General features: G+C 46.7%; 1 protein-coding gene across 1 annotated transcript in view; it reads left to right on the forward strand.

The window, feature by feature from the left end:
• LOC8032085 (HEAT repeat-containing protein 1) overlaps window positions 1–19,264 on the forward strand; it is a 97,713-nt gene that overhangs the window by 52,725 nt on the left and 25,724 nt on the right. The window contains exons 22-29 of the mRNA XM_029986846.4: window positions 1,062–1,159; window positions 1,798–1,941; window positions 4,888–5,080; window positions 7,333–7,461; window positions 7,781–8,008; window positions 11,854–11,974; window positions 15,852–15,988; window positions 18,056–18,232. Coding sequence (XP_029842706.2) covers window positions 1,062–1,159; window positions 1,798–1,941; window positions 4,888–5,080; window positions 7,333–7,461; window positions 7,781–8,008; window positions 11,854–11,974; window positions 15,852–15,988; window positions 18,056–18,232 — 1,227 coding nt within the window. The remainder of the gene's footprint in view (window positions 1–1,061; window positions 1,160–1,797; window positions 1,942–4,887; window positions 5,081–7,332; window positions 7,462–7,780; window positions 8,009–11,853; window positions 11,975–15,851; window positions 15,989–18,055; window positions 18,233–19,264) is intronic.

A 19,264-nucleotide genomic window follows, 5' to 3' on the forward strand; every position in this document is an offset into this window, starting at 1 on the left:
GAATCCTCCTGTCCATACGACCGCAGCGTTGCCGCGTACGTCCGGGACCTTTCCGTGTCGGCACCTGACCCCACTACTTTCTAGTATGCGCCGCCTTTTCCACCACTTGGTGGCGGGTATGCGACGGGTCATTTCTTGTTTCCGTACTTTATAAAATACATTCGTTTCTTTTCTGATCTAAAATACTGAACAAAAACTACTTTTATAAATAATTGAAACGGTTCGCGCCACTTATATTTTGTATTTCGACTACGAAGAAGCTTTTAGCGGCTCTGACCAGTAGTAAGCCCAGGACCTAAGACGTCACATTTTGCGCACTTTTGATATTGCGGGTCGCCCTCGTCAGTGGAGGAGGTTTCCGCGTCGTTCGGTTAAAATATGACGCACTGATATTTAGTTGCTCTCTCCGTGCCCGCTGGCTTGCCCGAACCCCAAGAGACGTGGAAACCGCAAAAAAGGTAGACGCTTGAATGTGATTGCAGGGTCCCTTTGATTCATTTGTATATCACAGATTTCTTAACGAAGAGTCACACATTTTCTTATGCAGGTATGTAAAATTGTCCTAAAGAGCTGAAAGTTTGCACAATACATCTACATCTGATGGTAAATCTTCCCCGCAAATTTCATTCCGAACACTTGAGTAGTTCAGTAGTTAAATCTCTAGCCAGTGTCCCCCCCTTAACGTTTACAGTCAAGTATGGAACATATAAACTGAAATTATTTTGCTCTGTCACGGGCTATTTCAGCATTTTTGGATGACGGAAAAGCATTACCTGCAACGTCGAATGCAGGCACGTAGCCCCCCCCCCCCCCCAAATCTTCCTTTTTGCTGGGACTTCCCCTCCCCCTTATACAGCATTTTGTCATGGGCGGGCTCCCCCCTCGAAACAAAATCCTGGCTACGTGCCTGGTTGCATGCATTTTCCGGTAACTGGCAACATCGATTTTAAGTACCAAGACAGCTCAAGTGTCCTAGCTCTGAGTTGTGGCTAAGCTAGTGGCACTATCATATGTCTTGTTCAAGTCGCCCTTGTATTTAAAGGGTTCTTGAACTTTGACAGGTCTGTTCCCTCGGAGGCCTGCTTGTCGGTCCGCTGCAGCAGACGCAGACGGAACGACGGAGCACCGCAACGACGGTTCGCGAGGCAAAGAAAATGAGGTATTTGCTTCCATTCCTCAAATAGAATTTTGATGTGCGCATGATTTGCCTACTAGAGGGTCGATTTCTGCCGAGAAAAAGCAAACAAGAATGAAAAAACAGTAAGTGCGCAGGTGAGCTGGTGGATGTTGATCATGATGTAGAATACCCAAGACTGTGGTAAAAGCTGGGAAACTTGGTCAAAGAAAAAAGACAAGGGAAAAGAATGTCTCAATGATTGAGACATTCTTTTCCCCTTTTTTCTTCGACCAAGTTTCCCAGCTTTTACCACAGTCTCGGGTATTCTAGATCATGATAAACAAGAATGCTTTTCTTTTTTATATATATATTTATGTTTTAATTTAGGTGCAACCGTATTATGATTTCCTCACTGATGTTGGTAATCATGTGTAGAACTTTGTATCTCATTGAAGTGACCTAGATGCTTATGCCTTGTTTTCTCAATTCAGAGCACCCCCTATTTTGCACAAATGGCGATGCCAATCGAAGATGGCATCGCAGCGGGGTACTTAATTTGTCTTCTTCAGTGGAAGTCGTAAAGTCTAGGGTTCCCTAGACAAAACATTTGAAGTGTGTGTTACCAACTTCTTCTTTCGCACTGTTGCACGGTCTCTCTAAAAAGGGTGCCTTTTGCGTAGGCTCTCCGAAGCCCCGGAGGAATCCGACCCGACGCAGTCCGCTTCGTGGCGGCGCATCCTCATTCTCCTGGAAGTGGTTCAGAGCAGAAAGTCCATCGACGAAGTCCAGCTTCTCGTCGGACCGCTCTACGGACTGCTCAAGAGGTGAGCCTGGATTGTCCATTCTATTGGTGTTTTACAGCTACAGTCGCCGACCGATTTTTCGGACTTCGCAGGGATCGAAAATATGTTTGAATAATAGAGCAGTCCGAAAAATCAGCAGATTAAAAAACTTGCCTTTATTACGTCTAAGCAAGCTTTAGAAAGCCGTAAATAGTGCCTTGCTTCAGGTTACGCCTGCGCGCCTTGTTTTAGGTTATGCCTTTGTTTGCATTCAGCAACTTTCTGTTTGCTTGAGAATCGCTGCCCTCTTTTCTAGCATGATGGTCGAGTACTTTTTGTGCTTCTTAGCAACAGATCAAAGCAGCGGAAGAACAGGTGGGGCAATGACGTCCAAGCCAGCGTAGTCCAAAAACATGATACACTAAGATGAGATCCAGATGTGAGGCGCAAGTGCGTGACTGCAATGGCGAATGAACAAAGCAAAATGGAAACAACAATGATGATAATAACCTTCAGCTAAAGAAAAAAAAAAAGCCGTACATCGTTATTTAGCGGTGGGACTCAGGAGTACTCAAGTAGTGCTGCCAAACCAAGCCAATCCATTTTCAGCCAACATAGAATTCAAAATGGCCGCTTCTCGGTGGTGTTTCCCGCTGATTGCTCGTGACGATTTTGTCTGAAAAATCAAACTTTCGGACCTCAAGCTGTCCAAAACATTGGTCGTAAACATGCACTGTTTCTATCAGGTAGGTCACGGTTCCTCCTTTAAGTCCGAAATATCGAACAAGTCCGAATCATCGGCGTCCGAAAAATCTGTCGGCGACTGTATAGCTGTTATGGTAACTTCCCACCTGCATTCGCGGTGTCGACGTTTTCCAGGCAGAAAACTTAGTTTCGCATTCAGCTCTGTAACAGTGCCCCCTGACATTGGGCAAAGCATACGCACTTGGCTCTTGCCAGGTGGCTTTTTCTTCTATGGTTGGGGACGCTGCTACTCATTCCCCACTGTAGAACTGGGTTTTTCACATACTGTCAGATGGGAAGCAACCCACCACTCGTAGCAGTACCTGTCTTTTTAGTCTTAGGCAAGGATGCTGACTTATCTTTGCAGTTTGTTCCCTTTCCTACATACTTCAGTGACCACAAGATTGTGTTGTTTGTGATTGAGTAAATAAAGAGTGGACATGCATAAAAGAGTGTTACTATGTGCAATTACAGCTGTTGCTGTCACTTGTTCGCACACTGTGGTGAAAGGCTGCGGATCTTTTGACATGGAATATGTTTTATCTGTCAATTTTCGTGCATTGCTGTAACATTTGGTTGTAGCAGCCGGCTGTAATGAAAGACTGCCACTGTAAAGCATTACACCTATAGGGAACCACACACAAAGGCAAAGCCAAGCGCTTTGCCGACTGAGCTACCCAGGGTTGGCGGCTGCTGGCACGCAGAAGGGAACCCATTGGAGTGGCGCGGTCACGTTCTTCGCAGCCTTTTCTGTTATGCTGTGCCATCTCGCGGCGTGCGTCAGAATTGAGAGCAAATCTTCGGCAGGTGGTGCTGTTCAGATGCCCTTCTCATCTTTCTTGGAAGGCCTATTACACATTCTGTGTTTACCAGTCTTTGTCAGCATGACCAATCTTGTATAATTATTGTCTTAAAGGGGCCCTGCAAGGACTTTTTACTGCTTTTTAATTTGCACCGAACCTGAGCGCACTTAGTGAAACTTTTCTTTTCGCGAAATTCGCTTTATTTCAATAGTTATAGGCAATTTAGAATTACAAAAACAAGCAAAAAATAACCTCCTTCATGACATCATAGGTCCTGGCTTGAGTGGCCGTGAACTAGAGGAGGAATAGTGAGCTCGTCGAGCGCTCACGGCGGCCGCACTCTGTGTCGACGGCGCCAGAGGGCGCCACTAAAGCATTTTCTGGATAGGCTGTATGCAGCAGGCAGCCAAAGCAGCTTTCATTGCGTTTGCTGCGCGACTAAACACTAATTCGGCATGACACTTCATTGGCCACAAACGACAGCAAACACGGGGTAAAGATCAGTTCAGAATGGGAGCCACTTCGCGCTGCCATACTGCGAAACGGCCAAACCGCAAGACAAAGCCTCTCGCCGAATCGGAACGCTCGGAGCCGGTCGGATCTTCCTGTCCATACGACTGCAGCGCCACCGCGTACATCCGGGATTTTTCCGTGTCGGCGCCGTATTCCACTACTCCTTTCAAGTATGCGCCGGCTTTTCCACCGCTTGGCGGCGGGTATGTCGACGGGTCATTTCTTGTTTCCGTACTTTATAAAATGCATTTCTTTCTTTTTTCATCTATAATAGTGAACAAAAACTACTTTTATAAATAATTGAAACGGTTCGCGCCACTTATATTTTGTATTTCGACCAAAAAGAAGTTTTTAGTGGCTCTGACCAGTAGTAAGCCCAGGACCAAAGACGTCACATTTTGCGCGCTTTCGGTACCGTGGGTCGCCCTCGTCGGTGGAGGAGGTTTCCGTGTCATCCGGTTAAAATATGGCGCACTGATATTTAGCTACTCTTTCCGTGCCCGCTGGCTTGCCCGAACCCCAAGAGACGTGGAAACCGCATAAAAGGTAGACGCTTAAATATGATTGCAGGGCCCCTTTAAGCGTCGTTCACATTCTTGCGACCGAGTAAGATTGAAAGACAAGGCGAGTTTTTAAGCCTTTTGCGACTTCTTAGGACCGGATGCGCTGCAGCGGAGCTGGTCCTAAGAGATTGCCAGAGGCTTAAAAACCGGTCTGGTTTCTCTCGGTCTTACTCGGTTGCAAGTGTGTGAATGGGCCTTTATTATGGACAACTCACATTATAGACGATTTTTGGGGTCAGTGGAGTTACCCATGTTAACAAGAGACGACTGCGTTTTGATTTATTGAAACATACCTTAACCAGAACTTCAAACATGAATTTCAACCTGTGTTTTTTTTTTTTTTTTTCCTTTGCCATGACAAACAGGAGCCTCGAGCTGGGAAGTTCGCCCAGCGCCGAGTACCTACGTCAGTGTGTGCTTACCAGCCTCCGCGCCCATTCGCTGAGTGCTCCGCGCAAGGAGCTGGCGTCTCTGGTCAAGTGTCTCAGGGTGTCCCAGAACGCGCAGACGCACCAGCTGGTCCTGTCCCTGCTCAATCTCTCTGCCAGGGAGTTTCCTGTGAGTCCGCATTTGGCAGAGATCTCTTGTCATGTTGTCCACTTGTGCCTGATGGTGCCAACTCTCCACCTCTTTGTCTGGGATAATATGCCATGACTGTGTTAGTTCAATCTTGGTGGTACCAAAAGGACTGGGTGGTCAAGGTCAAGCAAAGGTCAAGCTGACTGAATTTGTGTAGGTCACCTGTAGGTCAAGCCAGTTCAGGTCATATTGTGGTCTGTTAACTCAATTAAGATGGGGTAACTGCATTGGCCCAATATTGGTAGTATCAAAAATACTGGGTGGTTAGGGTCAAGCAAAGATCAAACTGACTGAGTTTGTGTAGGTCACCTAGACTGGCTCAAGCCAGTTGAGCCAGTCAAGGTCATATTGTGGTCTGCTACGCTGGTCAGTCAATCAAGCTTGAGTAACCGCATTGGTCCAATCTTGGCAGTTTCAAAAGGACTGGGTAGTCAAGGTCAAACTGATTGAGTCCTTCAAGGTCAAATGTAGGTCAAATGGGTTGCACCAGTCCAGGTCACACAGTGTTCTATACTTCGTCTCGTCGTAACTTGGCAGACAGTGAAGGCTACAGTGCCAGTGAGCCAGTCAGTGCATTGGAGGGAAGCATGTTACTTTACTCTATCTCACTAGATTCACACAGTGCTGTTGAAGCCACTGGTGGGAAAGAGAAGAAAGCTGCTTTTGTATGAATTTTGAGTAACAAGCTAATCTTTGAGGGGGACAAAAGTGACACCTGGGACACAAGGGAGAATAAGAGGGGAGTTTCTTTTTTCCCCACTTCTCCAACTGTTTGAGTTATGATCTTGTCCCTCTACCTTTAGTAAAAGTTGTCTCATGCTTTGCCTCCATTGCTCCGATCGGCTTGGGGTCCTTTTTGCCAAGTTCAAGGTGAAACAAAATAAGTCGTCCAAGGTCGCGAGAAGATCACACTTTTTGAGTTGAACCTTGGCAATGTATAGCTGGTCATCAGTCACATTTAGGTTAGGGTCAAGAGAGTTATTTTCGAGATCACGCGATGTCAAAGACAGTCTAGGGTACAAATTTCATCCTTCCAATTCTTACAGCTACTGATCTTTTACTCGGACTAACGTGTCAGTGCGAGTTTTTCTCGAAAATATTTTTACGAAATGACATAAAGTTGACAAGCACCCAATTTTGACAGCCGTTTTTCTTTCTCCCGCACGCACATGTACCGTATTTTCGCGCGTATTACCCGCCCCTGCATATAACCCGCACCGCCAACTTACAACTGGTAGAAAAAGAAAAAGAAGACCCCGCGTATTACCCGCATAATTACCCACGGAAAGCAATGTCAAAGTCACCAAAAACAGTACCTTTATTGGAACATCACTCATCGCTGCAGTCACTGCAGCTATCAGTTGAAGCACCTTCATTGTCCCAGAGAGCACTCCTTGTAGGAATGCAATGAGTCGTTGGCATAAGGTCGGCCGCCTCCGGATGGAAAATCCTTGACGTTTCATGAATCGGTGAAACCACCCGCGGCTAGTACAAATCTGGTCGCGGGGTATGCCGTCTTCTCTTGCCAGCCTCAGAGATTCGATCTGGGCCATCTCTTTTGATACGGTGTGGCTGCGGCCTCTTTTCTCCTCCATGAACTCCGCCAGCTTGGCTTCGATCTGGGGGTAGGCTCCAGTCTTGGGACCCTTGGAAGGACCTGCAATCACGGCTTGCACTTTGTAGATTCTGCTTCTTTGCTTTCCACTCGCGTGTACAGGATTTGTCGACATCATACTTTCGGCTTGCTGCACGGTTCCCGATCTCTTCGGCAACGCTGATTATTTTCAGTTTCTGCTCTCCCGTAAAGGACTGCCGCCGAGCACAGCTCATGTCAAATGGAACGGGACGACCAAGATGGCAAGATTGACGTTTGACGCTTACAAATAGCTTCGTCCTCTCTTCGTGGGTGCGCGGCCAGCGTAGCGTTTTGGCGCGCAGACAATGCAAAGATGGAAACTCCAAAAAAGAAGATAAACTAAGGAAAGATGGGGGAAAGTACCTAGGAAGCAACGGCTAAGAGGGATTCTGGGGAAGTTACGTCCCTACCGACCATGCGGCTTGGCGCATACTGCCGTGAAGCCACACTCTCGTCCAGATTCGCGTATTACCCGCACCCCTACTTTGCCCAGGATTTTTTAAAAGTTTTGATGCGGTTAATACGCGCAAAAATACGGTATCTGTGCACACCTTTATCGATCTAACATTTTGGGCCGGTGCTTCTCAATGCACAGGATGATGTGCTTCACCATGTGACGTCGGTGTTCACCTTCATGGGCATGAACCTGCTTCGTCAGGACGACAACTACAGCTTCCAAGTGGTGATGCAGACCGTAGAGACCGTGGTACCCGCTTTGCTTCAGGTAAGGGAAGCCTTTGCTGCACACTTTGACGGAGTTTTCAAGGGCACGGTGAAAGTGCTGGCGCTTTTCTGGAGTTCTTTCCTCGTTTTGTTCTTTGTTCCCATCTTTCCTCCTTTATTGGGGATTGGTGGCCCAGCGTAAACACGCTTGGCCTCCAATCCCCTGAGCCACACTGGGGCCCTCAAACCACATTTTATGTGGTTTGGCTCATAAAACTACTGAATTTAATTTTGCAATGTTTTGGTAGTAGAAATGTTGGTCTCTATTGGTGAGCCTACGGGAATACGGCCGTAAACAAACGCTTCGATCGACGGTGCAGGCGTGCGGGCGAGAGGCAACGGCATCAGATGAGGCGGTGGCCTCGGTAACGAGGGTGTTCGTGGACGCCTTTGGAGACATCCCGGAGCACCGTCGTTTGCCGCTGTTCGCCAAGCTGGCCTCCACCTTGGGTGCCGCGGACCACCTGTGGATCCTGGCGGCACAGATGGCGGGACACCACGTGGAGAAGGCGCCGCTCACTGCGGGCGCCGAAGACGCCTCTTCTCAGGTGAGTCTCGGTCATTTTTAAAGGGATAGACTTTATATGAAAACCCTCGACAGGCCTTCCTTCCTCTTGGTATTGGTCGCACCGCATAACATCGTAAAGTCACATGTCGGGTGACATCGTGATTTGATGATACAGGGGACATCACCTTATCACGTGACATCGCGATTTTACGGTGACACATGCCGTCGCATTGTCACGTAACATCACAGTGTGGTGGGACATCGTAGCTTTGTGTGGTGTCATGGTGCCATGTGACAACAGTGTCACGCAATGCCACGGCGTATGTGAAGTCATGATATCACTCGACGTCACTGTGTCCCCCAACGCCAGGTGGTGCAATGTCACGGTATCATGTGACGTAACAGTGTCATGTGACATCACAGTATCGCATGACACGGCACTGTCATGCGATACTGTGTGTCGGTGGTGCCACAGTGTCATGTGGCGTCATTGTGATACACGACGTCACAGTGTCACGTGGCGTGACACCAGAATTTCCATGCTAAACTTAGCGGGGAATATCTCCTCTAAATTTCGATAGCCAGTGCTGCGTTGCATTTGACAGAATGTCCATGCGAGGCAATTGTTTTTGCTGCTATGGATGTGGCAACTGGCTGTGACAGGTTTCTTGGAATTTCCAGGCAAGTCAAACGTGTCGCGCAAAATTTTGTTTTGAAAAACGTCCTGTTTGGAACTTGTTAATATAGAGGCTTGGGCGAGTTGCTGATTCACGCCGTATAAGAATAGTGTGTAAAAGATGAGGGACAGAAAGGGAGACACGATAGTCGATTAGAGCGCTGATTTACAACTCGGATTATAATTCATTACTTCTTTTTTCTTTACATCTACTTAGCTCGAACTGGTGCGTGAGCTAGATCAGTAAATATATCCATTCATTCAGTAAATAGATCCATACATACAAATACAGATACATACTGTAAAATACCCTAAGGACGCCCTCTCCTGAGAAATCGCCCATCCCATTTTTTTTAAAGGACACATGCAAAGGAAAAAGAACTTTTTTTTTTTTAAACAGGCTAGATGGAAAAAGATTATTATGAAACGAATTTACAGCGAAGAAAAAAAATGTAGAGCTATATTTACGGCGCAAAACGAATTTGTAGTCGGCGCCCGCGGGAGCCGCCGCTAGTCACGTGGTAGGCCTGTGTGCCGCCGTGCTGCGTTGCTGCTGCCGCAAAGTCACGCCGCCGCCGCACACCGAGCATTGTGCGACACCGCTTCAACGCACTTCTCCACGCCGCCCCCGCACAAGTTCGTCTGCTTTGGGGCGCCGCCGCCGTCATCTGACCGGCGCACAGGTCTATCACGTCTGCTTGCGCTTTTTCAGGAGCTTCTTTTGGGCTCTAAAAGTTACTTATTAATCTTAGTTTCTTGTTAGTATACTTCAAACAAAGATGAATAAGTTACTTTTAGAGGCCATAGGAAGCTTCCGAAAGAGCGCAAGCACCACGTGATAAATAAACACCTGTCGCGCGATAAATAAGGGCCACTTTTCCGCAGTGCCCGCGGGCGCCAGCTACAAATTTGTGTAGCGCCGTAAATATAACTCTAAAATAAAAATTTATTTTCTTCATTGTAAAATCGTTTTATGACATCCATTTTCCATCTAAGCTGTTAAAAAAAAAAAGGTTTTTTTTCCTTTGCATGTGTCCTTTAATGCGACATCCCACAAGAATTGCCTTAACCGTGCGATCTGCGGTGTCGGTATGTCTGACAAGCGGGTTCGTAGCGGGTTCGTTGCGGGTTCCCGCATTTCTCCCTGCGATCTTTGCGCTCGACGTCAGCTCCCGTAACACGCGAGTTGTTCCTGCATGTATATTGCATCGTGAAATGCGAATCTGCTGCATCCGCGGTATCCATTTTTGTGACATGCGAGTTTGTAGCGGATTCCTGCGTTGTTGTCTGCTACCGGCGCATGCGATATTGGTTCTTGTGACAGGCAACTTTGTGGTGGGTTCCTGCGTGTTTATTGCTCCGTGAAACTTAAATCTGGGGCAACCGCAATCTGCAGTATCTGTCCCCGCGAGATGAAAGTTTGCAATGGGGCTCCCGCGGGTCCTTCGCACCGTGAAACGCGAATCTCCCGTGTCATCAACTTGTGATATCCTTTCCCGTGATGCAAAAGTTCATAGCGAATTCTCGCGTGTCTATTGCATTGTGAAACGCGAATTCGCCGTGTTTGGAGTCAGCGGTATCAGTTCCCGTGCCACACGGTCTGTAGCGGGTGCCCCTATGTTTGTCACCAATTTTTTGTAAAGCTGTTCTGTCACATTCCTAAAGATAGCCCACCCCCTGTTTCTCACCATTTATTTTTTCATTATGGGTGGGCATTCTTACGGGATTTTACGGTACATACAAATAGAATCCTTGCTAAAAGATGTCTCGCTAAATACTTCTTCCCAGATAACATTAGGGAAGGGGTACTGACACAGTGCTGTGCGTGAAACACTATTTTTTTCTGCCTCAAAAATTTTTTTCGTGAGCTGATGACCCCTCCTGGCTATTAGTTTACATTTTTCTAAGTCAGCTGTGCATCCATAGTCTTAGCAATGTATTCCTAATGGTCCAGTAATGGTGCTGTTTGTGTTATATTTATGCATTTTTTGATGCAGGCGAGGTGAATGAAATAAACTATTCCTTCAGTACAAGGAATAAAATGGGTTTTATGTTTTTTTGTGCAGTCTGATTTTTGGTGTGAGTAGGGATTCACATTTTCGCACAAGCTAGAAAGCTTGTTTTGGTGTTGAGAAAGCTATTGTTAGGTTTGAAAGTTCTAAACTTCCAAACCAGCTTGCTGTTAAAAGAAATGAGAAAGCAACCATCCAGTTTGGAAGTTGTAATCTTCCGAGCACCTCCAACGTGAATCTTGAAAAGGGGTTCACCCTTTATCGAGCGTGAAAGTCTCGAACGTGAACCCTTTGAAATTTTAGGCTCTTTGAAAGTTTTTAGAGCTCTAGGGATTGTTGGGTTCAAACATCAGAAAACTGAATCTTAGGGACTGCAGTCTCTTAAATTAACAATATCTGAAAAATCAGATGTCTTGTGTGGAATTTTGTCGAAAAACATTCATTTTGGAAGTCGAAAATTTTCGAGCCTGTCAAATGCATACCCTTGGGAAGTTTGCGCTGTTAAAATTTTGTAGATGTCAAGTTATCAGAAAGGCCTTCAGCATCAGAATTTGTTAAATTCTAACTTCAGGAGGCTGTAAAACTTGGAACTCTTATTATTGTGCTAAAATATTTTCATCTCGTCTATGTCTTGCTAACTTCTTGAGTGGTGAAGGGTGTCGGGGAGAATTTTGTCAGTTTAGAAAAATAAAAGATGAAAAAAAAACTAATTTTCTGGTATGTTTTTATTAGTAGCTGTTGAGTTAAAATTTATGACAGTATTGCAGAGCGAGCTATGCGGGCAAAAACTGAGGGAGAGGACAAGACGAGAGCGCACAAGGACATCAGAACGCCGAGTTCTGACGTCCTCGTCTGCCTTTGTCTCCAGTGCCCTCGTCAAACGCGTTCGAATGCGAAAGGCAAACGCCTGGCACCTGCGTTCCGCATCTTAACGCGTTCGACGAGTGCTGTGGAAACGAAGGCAGCTGGCTTTGCGTTTGCACACTGATCAATCCTACCAGAGCTTGGCTTGAGAAGACCACTCTATTGAGTGCGGCTGCTCACATTTTAGTTTTCAAAACTAGGAACCTTGCGTTCCGTCGCAATCTGATCCTGAATTACTAGAAACAATCTTATAACCAATTTTTAGAGGGCCTTGTTCTAGTTTTGCATTGTGCACGTTGACAACGACGACGTCTTGTTCCCTCGCTTCCGCAGTCGGCCGCAGCCCACATCCTAGACTTTGGGCTCGCACTCTGCACCCAGTTCGACGTCGCCATTGAGGTCTCGACGTGCACCCGTCTGCTTCAGTTTGCTGCTGGACTGCCTTCCTCAAAAGGTTTGACTGTTTTTGTTGTTTTTTTTGTCTGAGGTTTGATTGCAGTTGTTGCTTTGGAGCATGGGTTCCCAAACTCGATTCCGAGGAACCCAGGGGATACCAGAGCATCCCAAACTTTTTTGACTGTTCTCGTCCCCAAGTAGAGTGTTTGATCGATTAATTGACTTAGTTTGGATGCCGTCTGCCACAGGCCCATTACAGGGGGGAATATGATACAGCCTAAATACACTTTTCATATCTCCATAGTTGCATTTGCAGCGTAGGCACTACTTTATCAGATCCGAGCCACCAATCGATACTGAACTATGAGGAGAATACTCCCCAGTGTTTGCATTATTGCCAACAAGGCCCGTAGGTTTCTGCACTGCTTTCTTGCCTTCATAATGAGGTTAGTTCTGTGAAGCACTGACATGCCAACATGTGCTAAAAGCAGCCCACTCATGCGGTGTGTCTGCGCCGCTCGATGCCAATGCGCGGCACTCTTGGGGCAAACGTGACAACGGCGCTTTTCCGCGTTCGTCTCGGGCAGGGCATTGGCAAGCACCAAATTTTACCGATTACGTCGGTTCCTCAAATGAGTATTATCTGGCAGACTAGAGTTTGTTTTACTGCAAGTCGGAGCGCAGCCGGCACTATGAGCCAATGGAATCAATCAAGCGGCATCAAAAGTTCAACGTCATGGCGTTTCTCATTTTCCTTTGTCTGTGTCGTCGACGGCTAATTTAATCGGGCGTTAAAAAAACACTGACATCCCCCTAATTGTTTTTTTTTTTTTTGTGTGTGTTTTTGTTAGGCGATTTATTATGGTGTGGGAAGACTACCCAATGAATATTTTGCAACAGAGTCACGTGTATTTTTAATAAAGTCAAAAAATGGAACTGCTCGAAACCGAAACCACAGCCTCCAAACGGAGGTTGAAGAAGTGGAGAGGGAGAGAGTGAGTGGCGGAAGTCATGTGGCTACACCCGACCGTGCTCTTTTTTTTTTTTCTGCGCGCAGCAGACGACGTGTGACGAAGAACCGTCTGCCGTGCGATTTCTATGCTGTTATGTTTGTTTCACTTGCTGTTCTGCACTTCAGGATGAGTTGTTTGGTACATTCAAGAGTTGGAGATGAGTAGTGAGTGCCCTTGGTAAAGTTCCGCAATCAGCTCCGAAAGGAATACCCTCGAGATGTTGCGTGAAGAGCTGCCTCACATGTCCTGCGTCCGAAAAAAGTGGCATTGTGTGGCAGTCTGCACATGCTTCCGAAAGATCAACGAGATCACGACCAATGGCTGGCTGCATTTCCTGTAGAACATTTATGGGCACCTCGGAAAGCGGACACTGCCCGATTTATATGCTCCTTGCAATTTTTGGAAAGTGATTACATTGAGTTCGCAGGTGCCAAAAAAGGAAATCGCATACCATTTAGTTCAGCTACGTTTTGTCCACTACATCTGTTTTTTTCAGTGATAGTTGTAAACAAAGAAATGTAAATGACGCAAAATGTTTTAAAAAAACGCACGCCCACACTTGGGATCGAACCTGGTTCTGCCACTTGTGAAGTGGACATCTTTCCACTGAGCTACTGGAGAAACTCTTTCGTCAGAAATAATGCAGCTGGTCAGCTGTAAGTTGGAAAATTGGCTGCCGATTTTCCTCCAGCAAAAGTGCTCCCGGGTCGAAGTCGGGTAGCACCACGCATTGGCCACATTCGCACCTAGTAAAGCGAGCAATGTCTTCATTACGGGTGGAACCAGCAATGTCTTCAGCCACGAGAAGGGGGCGACGGGTCGGTGCGTCTTCGTGCAAATCGGCTTGGTGGTCGGCGTGTCGTACGGGATGAATACCAATTCTTTTGATTGGTCCAAAATTTCTCTTTCATAGGAGGACAATGCGCTGGTACCACGAACGATAGCTCTAAAGTAGAGGTTCCGTGCCTGTCGTCTGCTGCCATCGCCATCCCCGCGAGTCCCACGATAAGCGAAACGATGCCATGTTGAGAATTACGCAATGAACACACAGAATGCTTTCAATTCCCTGTGCAACTTTTTTGTTTTTTTTTCATTCAACATATTTGCAGCTTTTTAGAAGCCACAAAACATGGGTTTCATATTTTTTTCTATTTTTAATATTAAGTGTGTGCCTTCAGTGACCAACGCAACTCAGACTGGCCAGTTCTTGATCGGCTGCCTTCGTGCGGAAAGAAACCGAATTTCGAGCCGCAAATTCTGTTGTGGGTAGTTGGGCTCTCATATGTCACATACAACTAGAAACCTCGGCAAGCATAAATACCCTGTCAGTGCCCCTTAAAAGCATGCCGTGACGCATTTAACCTCTGTACTTGTATTTGTGTATAAATACTAGCCTCTGACTGTGCTTCGACGCACCAGGTGCGGAGTCTGCACCTTGTGCACTCTCTGCACAAAAAATATTTGCATACATAGCACACCTTGAAAAATAGCATGCTTAATTAATGCAAAAATAAGGTTGTATTATACAGAAATCATAATTAACATAATCTCATCTACAAAACTTGTCACATCTCAAAATAATGAACGATCTTGGAAGTACAAATCCTTGTACCGTAATATCCCGAGTCATCGCCCACCCCCCTACCGCCTGAAATTCATTAAAAAAGTGGGGTGGGCCATGTCTCGGTGGGTGAGCACAAACACTTGAAAAAAAGCGGAAAAAACCGCCTATTTTTCTCTGCATATCTAGCGCTGATGCACAAGAGATACATCAAACTCAAAACTTTAAAAAAAAATGCTCACGAAAGAATATTTTACTATAGCGAAGTGCGTTGCTTGCATACGCGCTAGAAACACCGCCGATCTGCATATAGCGCAAACGTTTGTTCCGTGAAAGAATGTCACCACTATGTTCTCCTAGTTATTAAAAAAAGAAAAGTTTACGAGAAAATAGAAAAACCGACCAGGCGCAACGAGCGAGCGAGCGGGCGAACCAACCAAAGAAGCGAACAAGAGCAATGCTGGGAAAGCGGGAAAGCCGGCGGTCGCGTTGGCAAATACTTTGGCGTGGGGCCAAGTCGGGCGCCTTGTCAATTGCAAGCTCTTGCGCAACTTTCTTGTTTGGTGCGTACATACGTGCATTCGTGCACCGCGGGCTATCAATGCACAGTTGGGACGCTCTGCGAACGTCTGTGTAGGGTGTTCCAGCAAAGCTTTATTTACGCGTTGGCTTTGCCTAAAATATTGCACAACCGCGGTCGCGACGGGCGGGAAGAAGGAGCGGGTTCGCGGTGACCTTACTTCGGCGGAGACAGACTTTGACCTAACACTCCGCGGTTACATTAACAAACTCTTATTTTGTTATCTCCATCGTTTTCTTTTCGCACGGATACACGACCACTTTGGGGTCGCTCACGGAGGAAATGCGTAAACAAGAACAAGTGTCTTTCCCTCCTTCGTTTTACTTTGTCACGGACGTCCTCCAACTGTAAGGTCCGCGGCCGCGTCATTCGGGTAGGATGAGTGTTCGCGGATCGCAGAGTCCGCGCTGGGGTATTTGAAGGGGTGGGCGATGATTCGGTGTTTTTTCGGAAATCTATATTGGCCCAAAAAATGGGGTGGGCGACGGCTCGGGGATGGGCGATGACTCGGGATATTACGGTATAGCCCGTGCCTGTAGATTGTTTGCACAGCGTGAAGTTTCAACATTTATGCATGTGTAGTCTGCGGACTATAGTCCGGAAAATATGGTCGTGATTTTGACAAGAGCCTTTAGATTTTAGGAGAAAAACGCTGGTGATAGTTCATTCTGTGTTGTGATCAGTGCGACACACGAAATCTTTCGCCGAAAGCTACAACAGGCTAAAGCTGCCCGTGGGAGTGGAGGCAGACTCATTTTCGGGTCCCCCGTGTTGCCAACAGACGAGCCGAACCTGCACCCGAGCCACACCGAGGTGTTCGACGTCCGAAGGCGCACGGACAAGGAGCTGCAGAAGTTTCGTCTGGCCGTGGTCACCTTTGTTGCCAACCTGCTCGGGTCTCCAAACTTTCTCGGACAGGTGAGCAAAACTTTCTCGCCGCGCGTAACGCACAATGCTTCCATCCAACATTGTTTCCGCCGTCTAACTCTCGACCTTGATGAAACCTAGAGCTAGATCAGCGTCAAACGAATATGCAACGGAGCGCCAGATGAAAAGGCGGTGTGCAAGTTGTTTCGTCGTCCTGTCAGTTAAGTGCACTATGTAAGTTGGTTTCCTGACCTTGCAATTTTACAGCGACAGCTGTTTAGGCTTTTTCCACCACTGAAAATGACGTTCTTTGTCAACGTAGTTGTAGCTGTTGTTGTTGACGATGTAGGGTGTCTGTCAACGATGTTGCCAAATCCTCAGAAAAGATTGCCTGCCGTCGGCGGGATTTTCACCTGGGCCCGCTGCGTGCAAAGCGGAGGCGTTACCACTGAACTTCGCCACAGTTTTAATAACCTGCTCTAAACTTTGGGTTTTTGTTGTACCCAATGCCCACTGCATGGACTCTATAGAAAAAAAAAAAAGAAGAAAAATAGCCTATAACAAAATGTTGTTGTAGCACTGTCATTGTGCCGGGAGACGCGCTTTCACGCGCTCCAGAACAAAAGAGAAACAAAGGCGTTGGGAACAAAATGGAACAAAACAAAAGCGCTCGGAACGAAACGGATGTTTATTTTTGTATCGAACGCGAACGTCACGATGCACACTAGATAAGGAGCCGTGTGGTACCTGTTCAAGGCAGTCTTCTCAGGGTCAGGGCGAACACTTTCACAACTTGGCCTAGGAACTTCAGTTTGCCATAGGCAAACCGGCACTTTGTCAGCTTGAGGGTGAGTCCGGCGGTCCTGATTGCTTGAAGAACGGCCTGGAGGCATCGCGAGGGCTCGTCGAGGTTGGTTGAGAATACCATGACACCATCGAGGTAAACGAGACAGCTCTCCCGTTTGATGCCTGCCAGTATGGTGTCCATCACATACTGGAAATTTGCCGATGCCACGCACAGTCCGAAAGGCATCATCTTAAACTTGTGCAGCCCATCAAGCGTAACGAAGAGCCAGTTCGTCTACGGCGAACTGAAGTTCTTAGGCCACGTTATGAGCAACAAAGGTGTTCGCCCTGCCCTTGAAAAGACTGGCTCAACAAGGTTCTGCACAGCTCCTTATCTAGTGTGCATCACCATCTCGAAAATTCGGCCCAGAGGTTCTAGTGCCACGCGTTCGAGGTGAGAATGAACAGGCACTTTAGAGAACAAGAAAGAAGGACGAAATGATAAAAGTTACGTCCCGAGTAAGAATAAACGTGAATCTTCTAGAAGTCCGTGACCAAGCATTGCTTGCTCGACCCTGCGCACGGCAGTATTTTGTGATGATTGTTATGCGCGCAGTTGAGTAACTGATTCACGCCATTTGACGGGTCAACGACGGAGTGCAGCAAGACGCCTCGTTATTCTCGTCAAACAGAAAGCTCTCATCGGCAAAGTTCCACAGCAAATTCCCAGTTGTGTTTTCTGCAGGGTCGTCGGCATGTGATGTCATGGGGTCATGAAACAAGACGTCATATGACCACATCATGGTTCACATAATGTCCTGTTGTCATGAAACAAGACATCACATCACATCATGATGTCATGAAATGAAACGTCACGTGACCACATCATAGTGTCATGAAACAAGGCCTCAGATGATGGTGATGCATGGTGTCATGAAATGACGTCACATGACCATATCATGGTGTCATCAAACAAGACGTCACATGACCAGATCATGGTGTCACATGACGTCATGTGACACCGTGACGATTAGTGAAGAAAATTTCTCGCTGCCTTTAGTGGAGAAATCTCCCCGCTATATTTTCTGATGAAATGCTTTGTGTATTTCCCTGTCACAATGCTTTAGTGGGAAACCTTCTCCGTTAAATTTAGCGGGAAAATCTCTTCGCTAAGTTCAGCGAGAAAACCTCTTCACTAATTTTAGCAGGAAAATGCTCATGCACAGTGTTATTGTGTGTAGTCTGTGGTCAGCAGAGTACACAGCGCCTCAACTGTCTCCGCTGCTCATTTGCAGTACACAACCAGGAATCTTTTTTCTTCACTGCCCACAGGTGGCAGAACTGCAGCGCAAGGGCGATGGCAGCGCAGAGCCCCTGTACGGAGACTGCTTGTCGACGTGCCTGCAGTCGGTGCAGCAGACGTCACGCTGGACCAGCGTCCACTCACGCTCTCCCTGCCTGCGCTCGTGGCAGACTCTGCTCGCCAGGCTACACGACATCGTCCACAAGGTGACGGAGTAGTCCGCAGACGGCGCCTTCACCTTCCCGTGTCGTGATTGCGATGCATCGCGATTGCCATGCGTCACAATCGGTTAGGTCTGCGGGCGATCTCTTTGTGTACTGAGAGATATAACAATCTGTAGCCTAGGAAAAATTAATCTTCTTCCTTTTTTTTTCTTTTCTTTTCTTTTTTTTTTTTTTTTTTTCAGTAGGTTAAGCATAAAAGAGAACCCTTAAAATTTTCGAGCACAGTGGCTTCTCTAGGGGGGGGGGGGGAGGGGGGGGAGGGGGTTGCGGTGGGCCACTGCCCTGGATGCCACTACATTTTTCAACGATATAATTTCTTTTTTAGTTTCTAATTCGTGTACCTCGATGAAATGGCAGCCGAAAATCAGCACCACAGTTTTTAAGTGACGTTTTTTGGTGATTGTGGTACTGTTCTGTCGCAATAATGTGGTAAGTTCTAAGGATTTCTGCACAATGGTTTATCCACAGTCAAGCATGTGGAAGCATTTGTACACCTATGAACTGACTGCAGGCCAGATGCAAGCTGTTCACAAATGGTCCAAATTACTGCACGGCTTTCTTAGTGCCGCGCTCCTTTGCAGCATCTGCTGCCTTGCAGAAATTACCTGCAAGGCCTCGAGGAAGTTTCTGCTAAATAATGCGCTCCTCCTCGATCAGATTGAATAACAAGTGTTTAATCGCGACTACCTTCCAATTTATGTAAAAAAAAGGAAAGAAGTGTTATGTTTTTCTGCTATTCAAGGTTTACGAACAGCACCTAATTCGTACTCGGCATGTAAAGCTACTTATACACAAAACAAATTCAAAGCGAATAGTAATTCTAGCAGTATTATTTCTAATCAAAATGTGTTTCTCCGAGCCTTTCACCGCTGCACCGCGCCTAAATGAAAACCCAGCTCAACTTGGAAGGTTGTTCCTAAACTTCCACTTTTCCATTTCTAAGCCAAGTTTACATACAACTGACGTACAACTAAACCTATAGAGATGCCCAGCCATACCTAATCGAGAGGATTT

This window comes from Ixodes scapularis, unplaced genomic scaffold (genome assembly GCF_016920785.2).
Source record: "Ixodes scapularis isolate PalLabHiFi unplaced genomic scaffold, ASM1692078v2 PGA_scaffold8__174_contigs__length_109621045, whole genome shotgun sequence".
In the NCBI taxonomy this organism is placed as follows: domain Eukaryota; kingdom Metazoa; phylum Arthropoda; class Arachnida; order Ixodida; family Ixodidae; genus Ixodes; species Ixodes scapularis.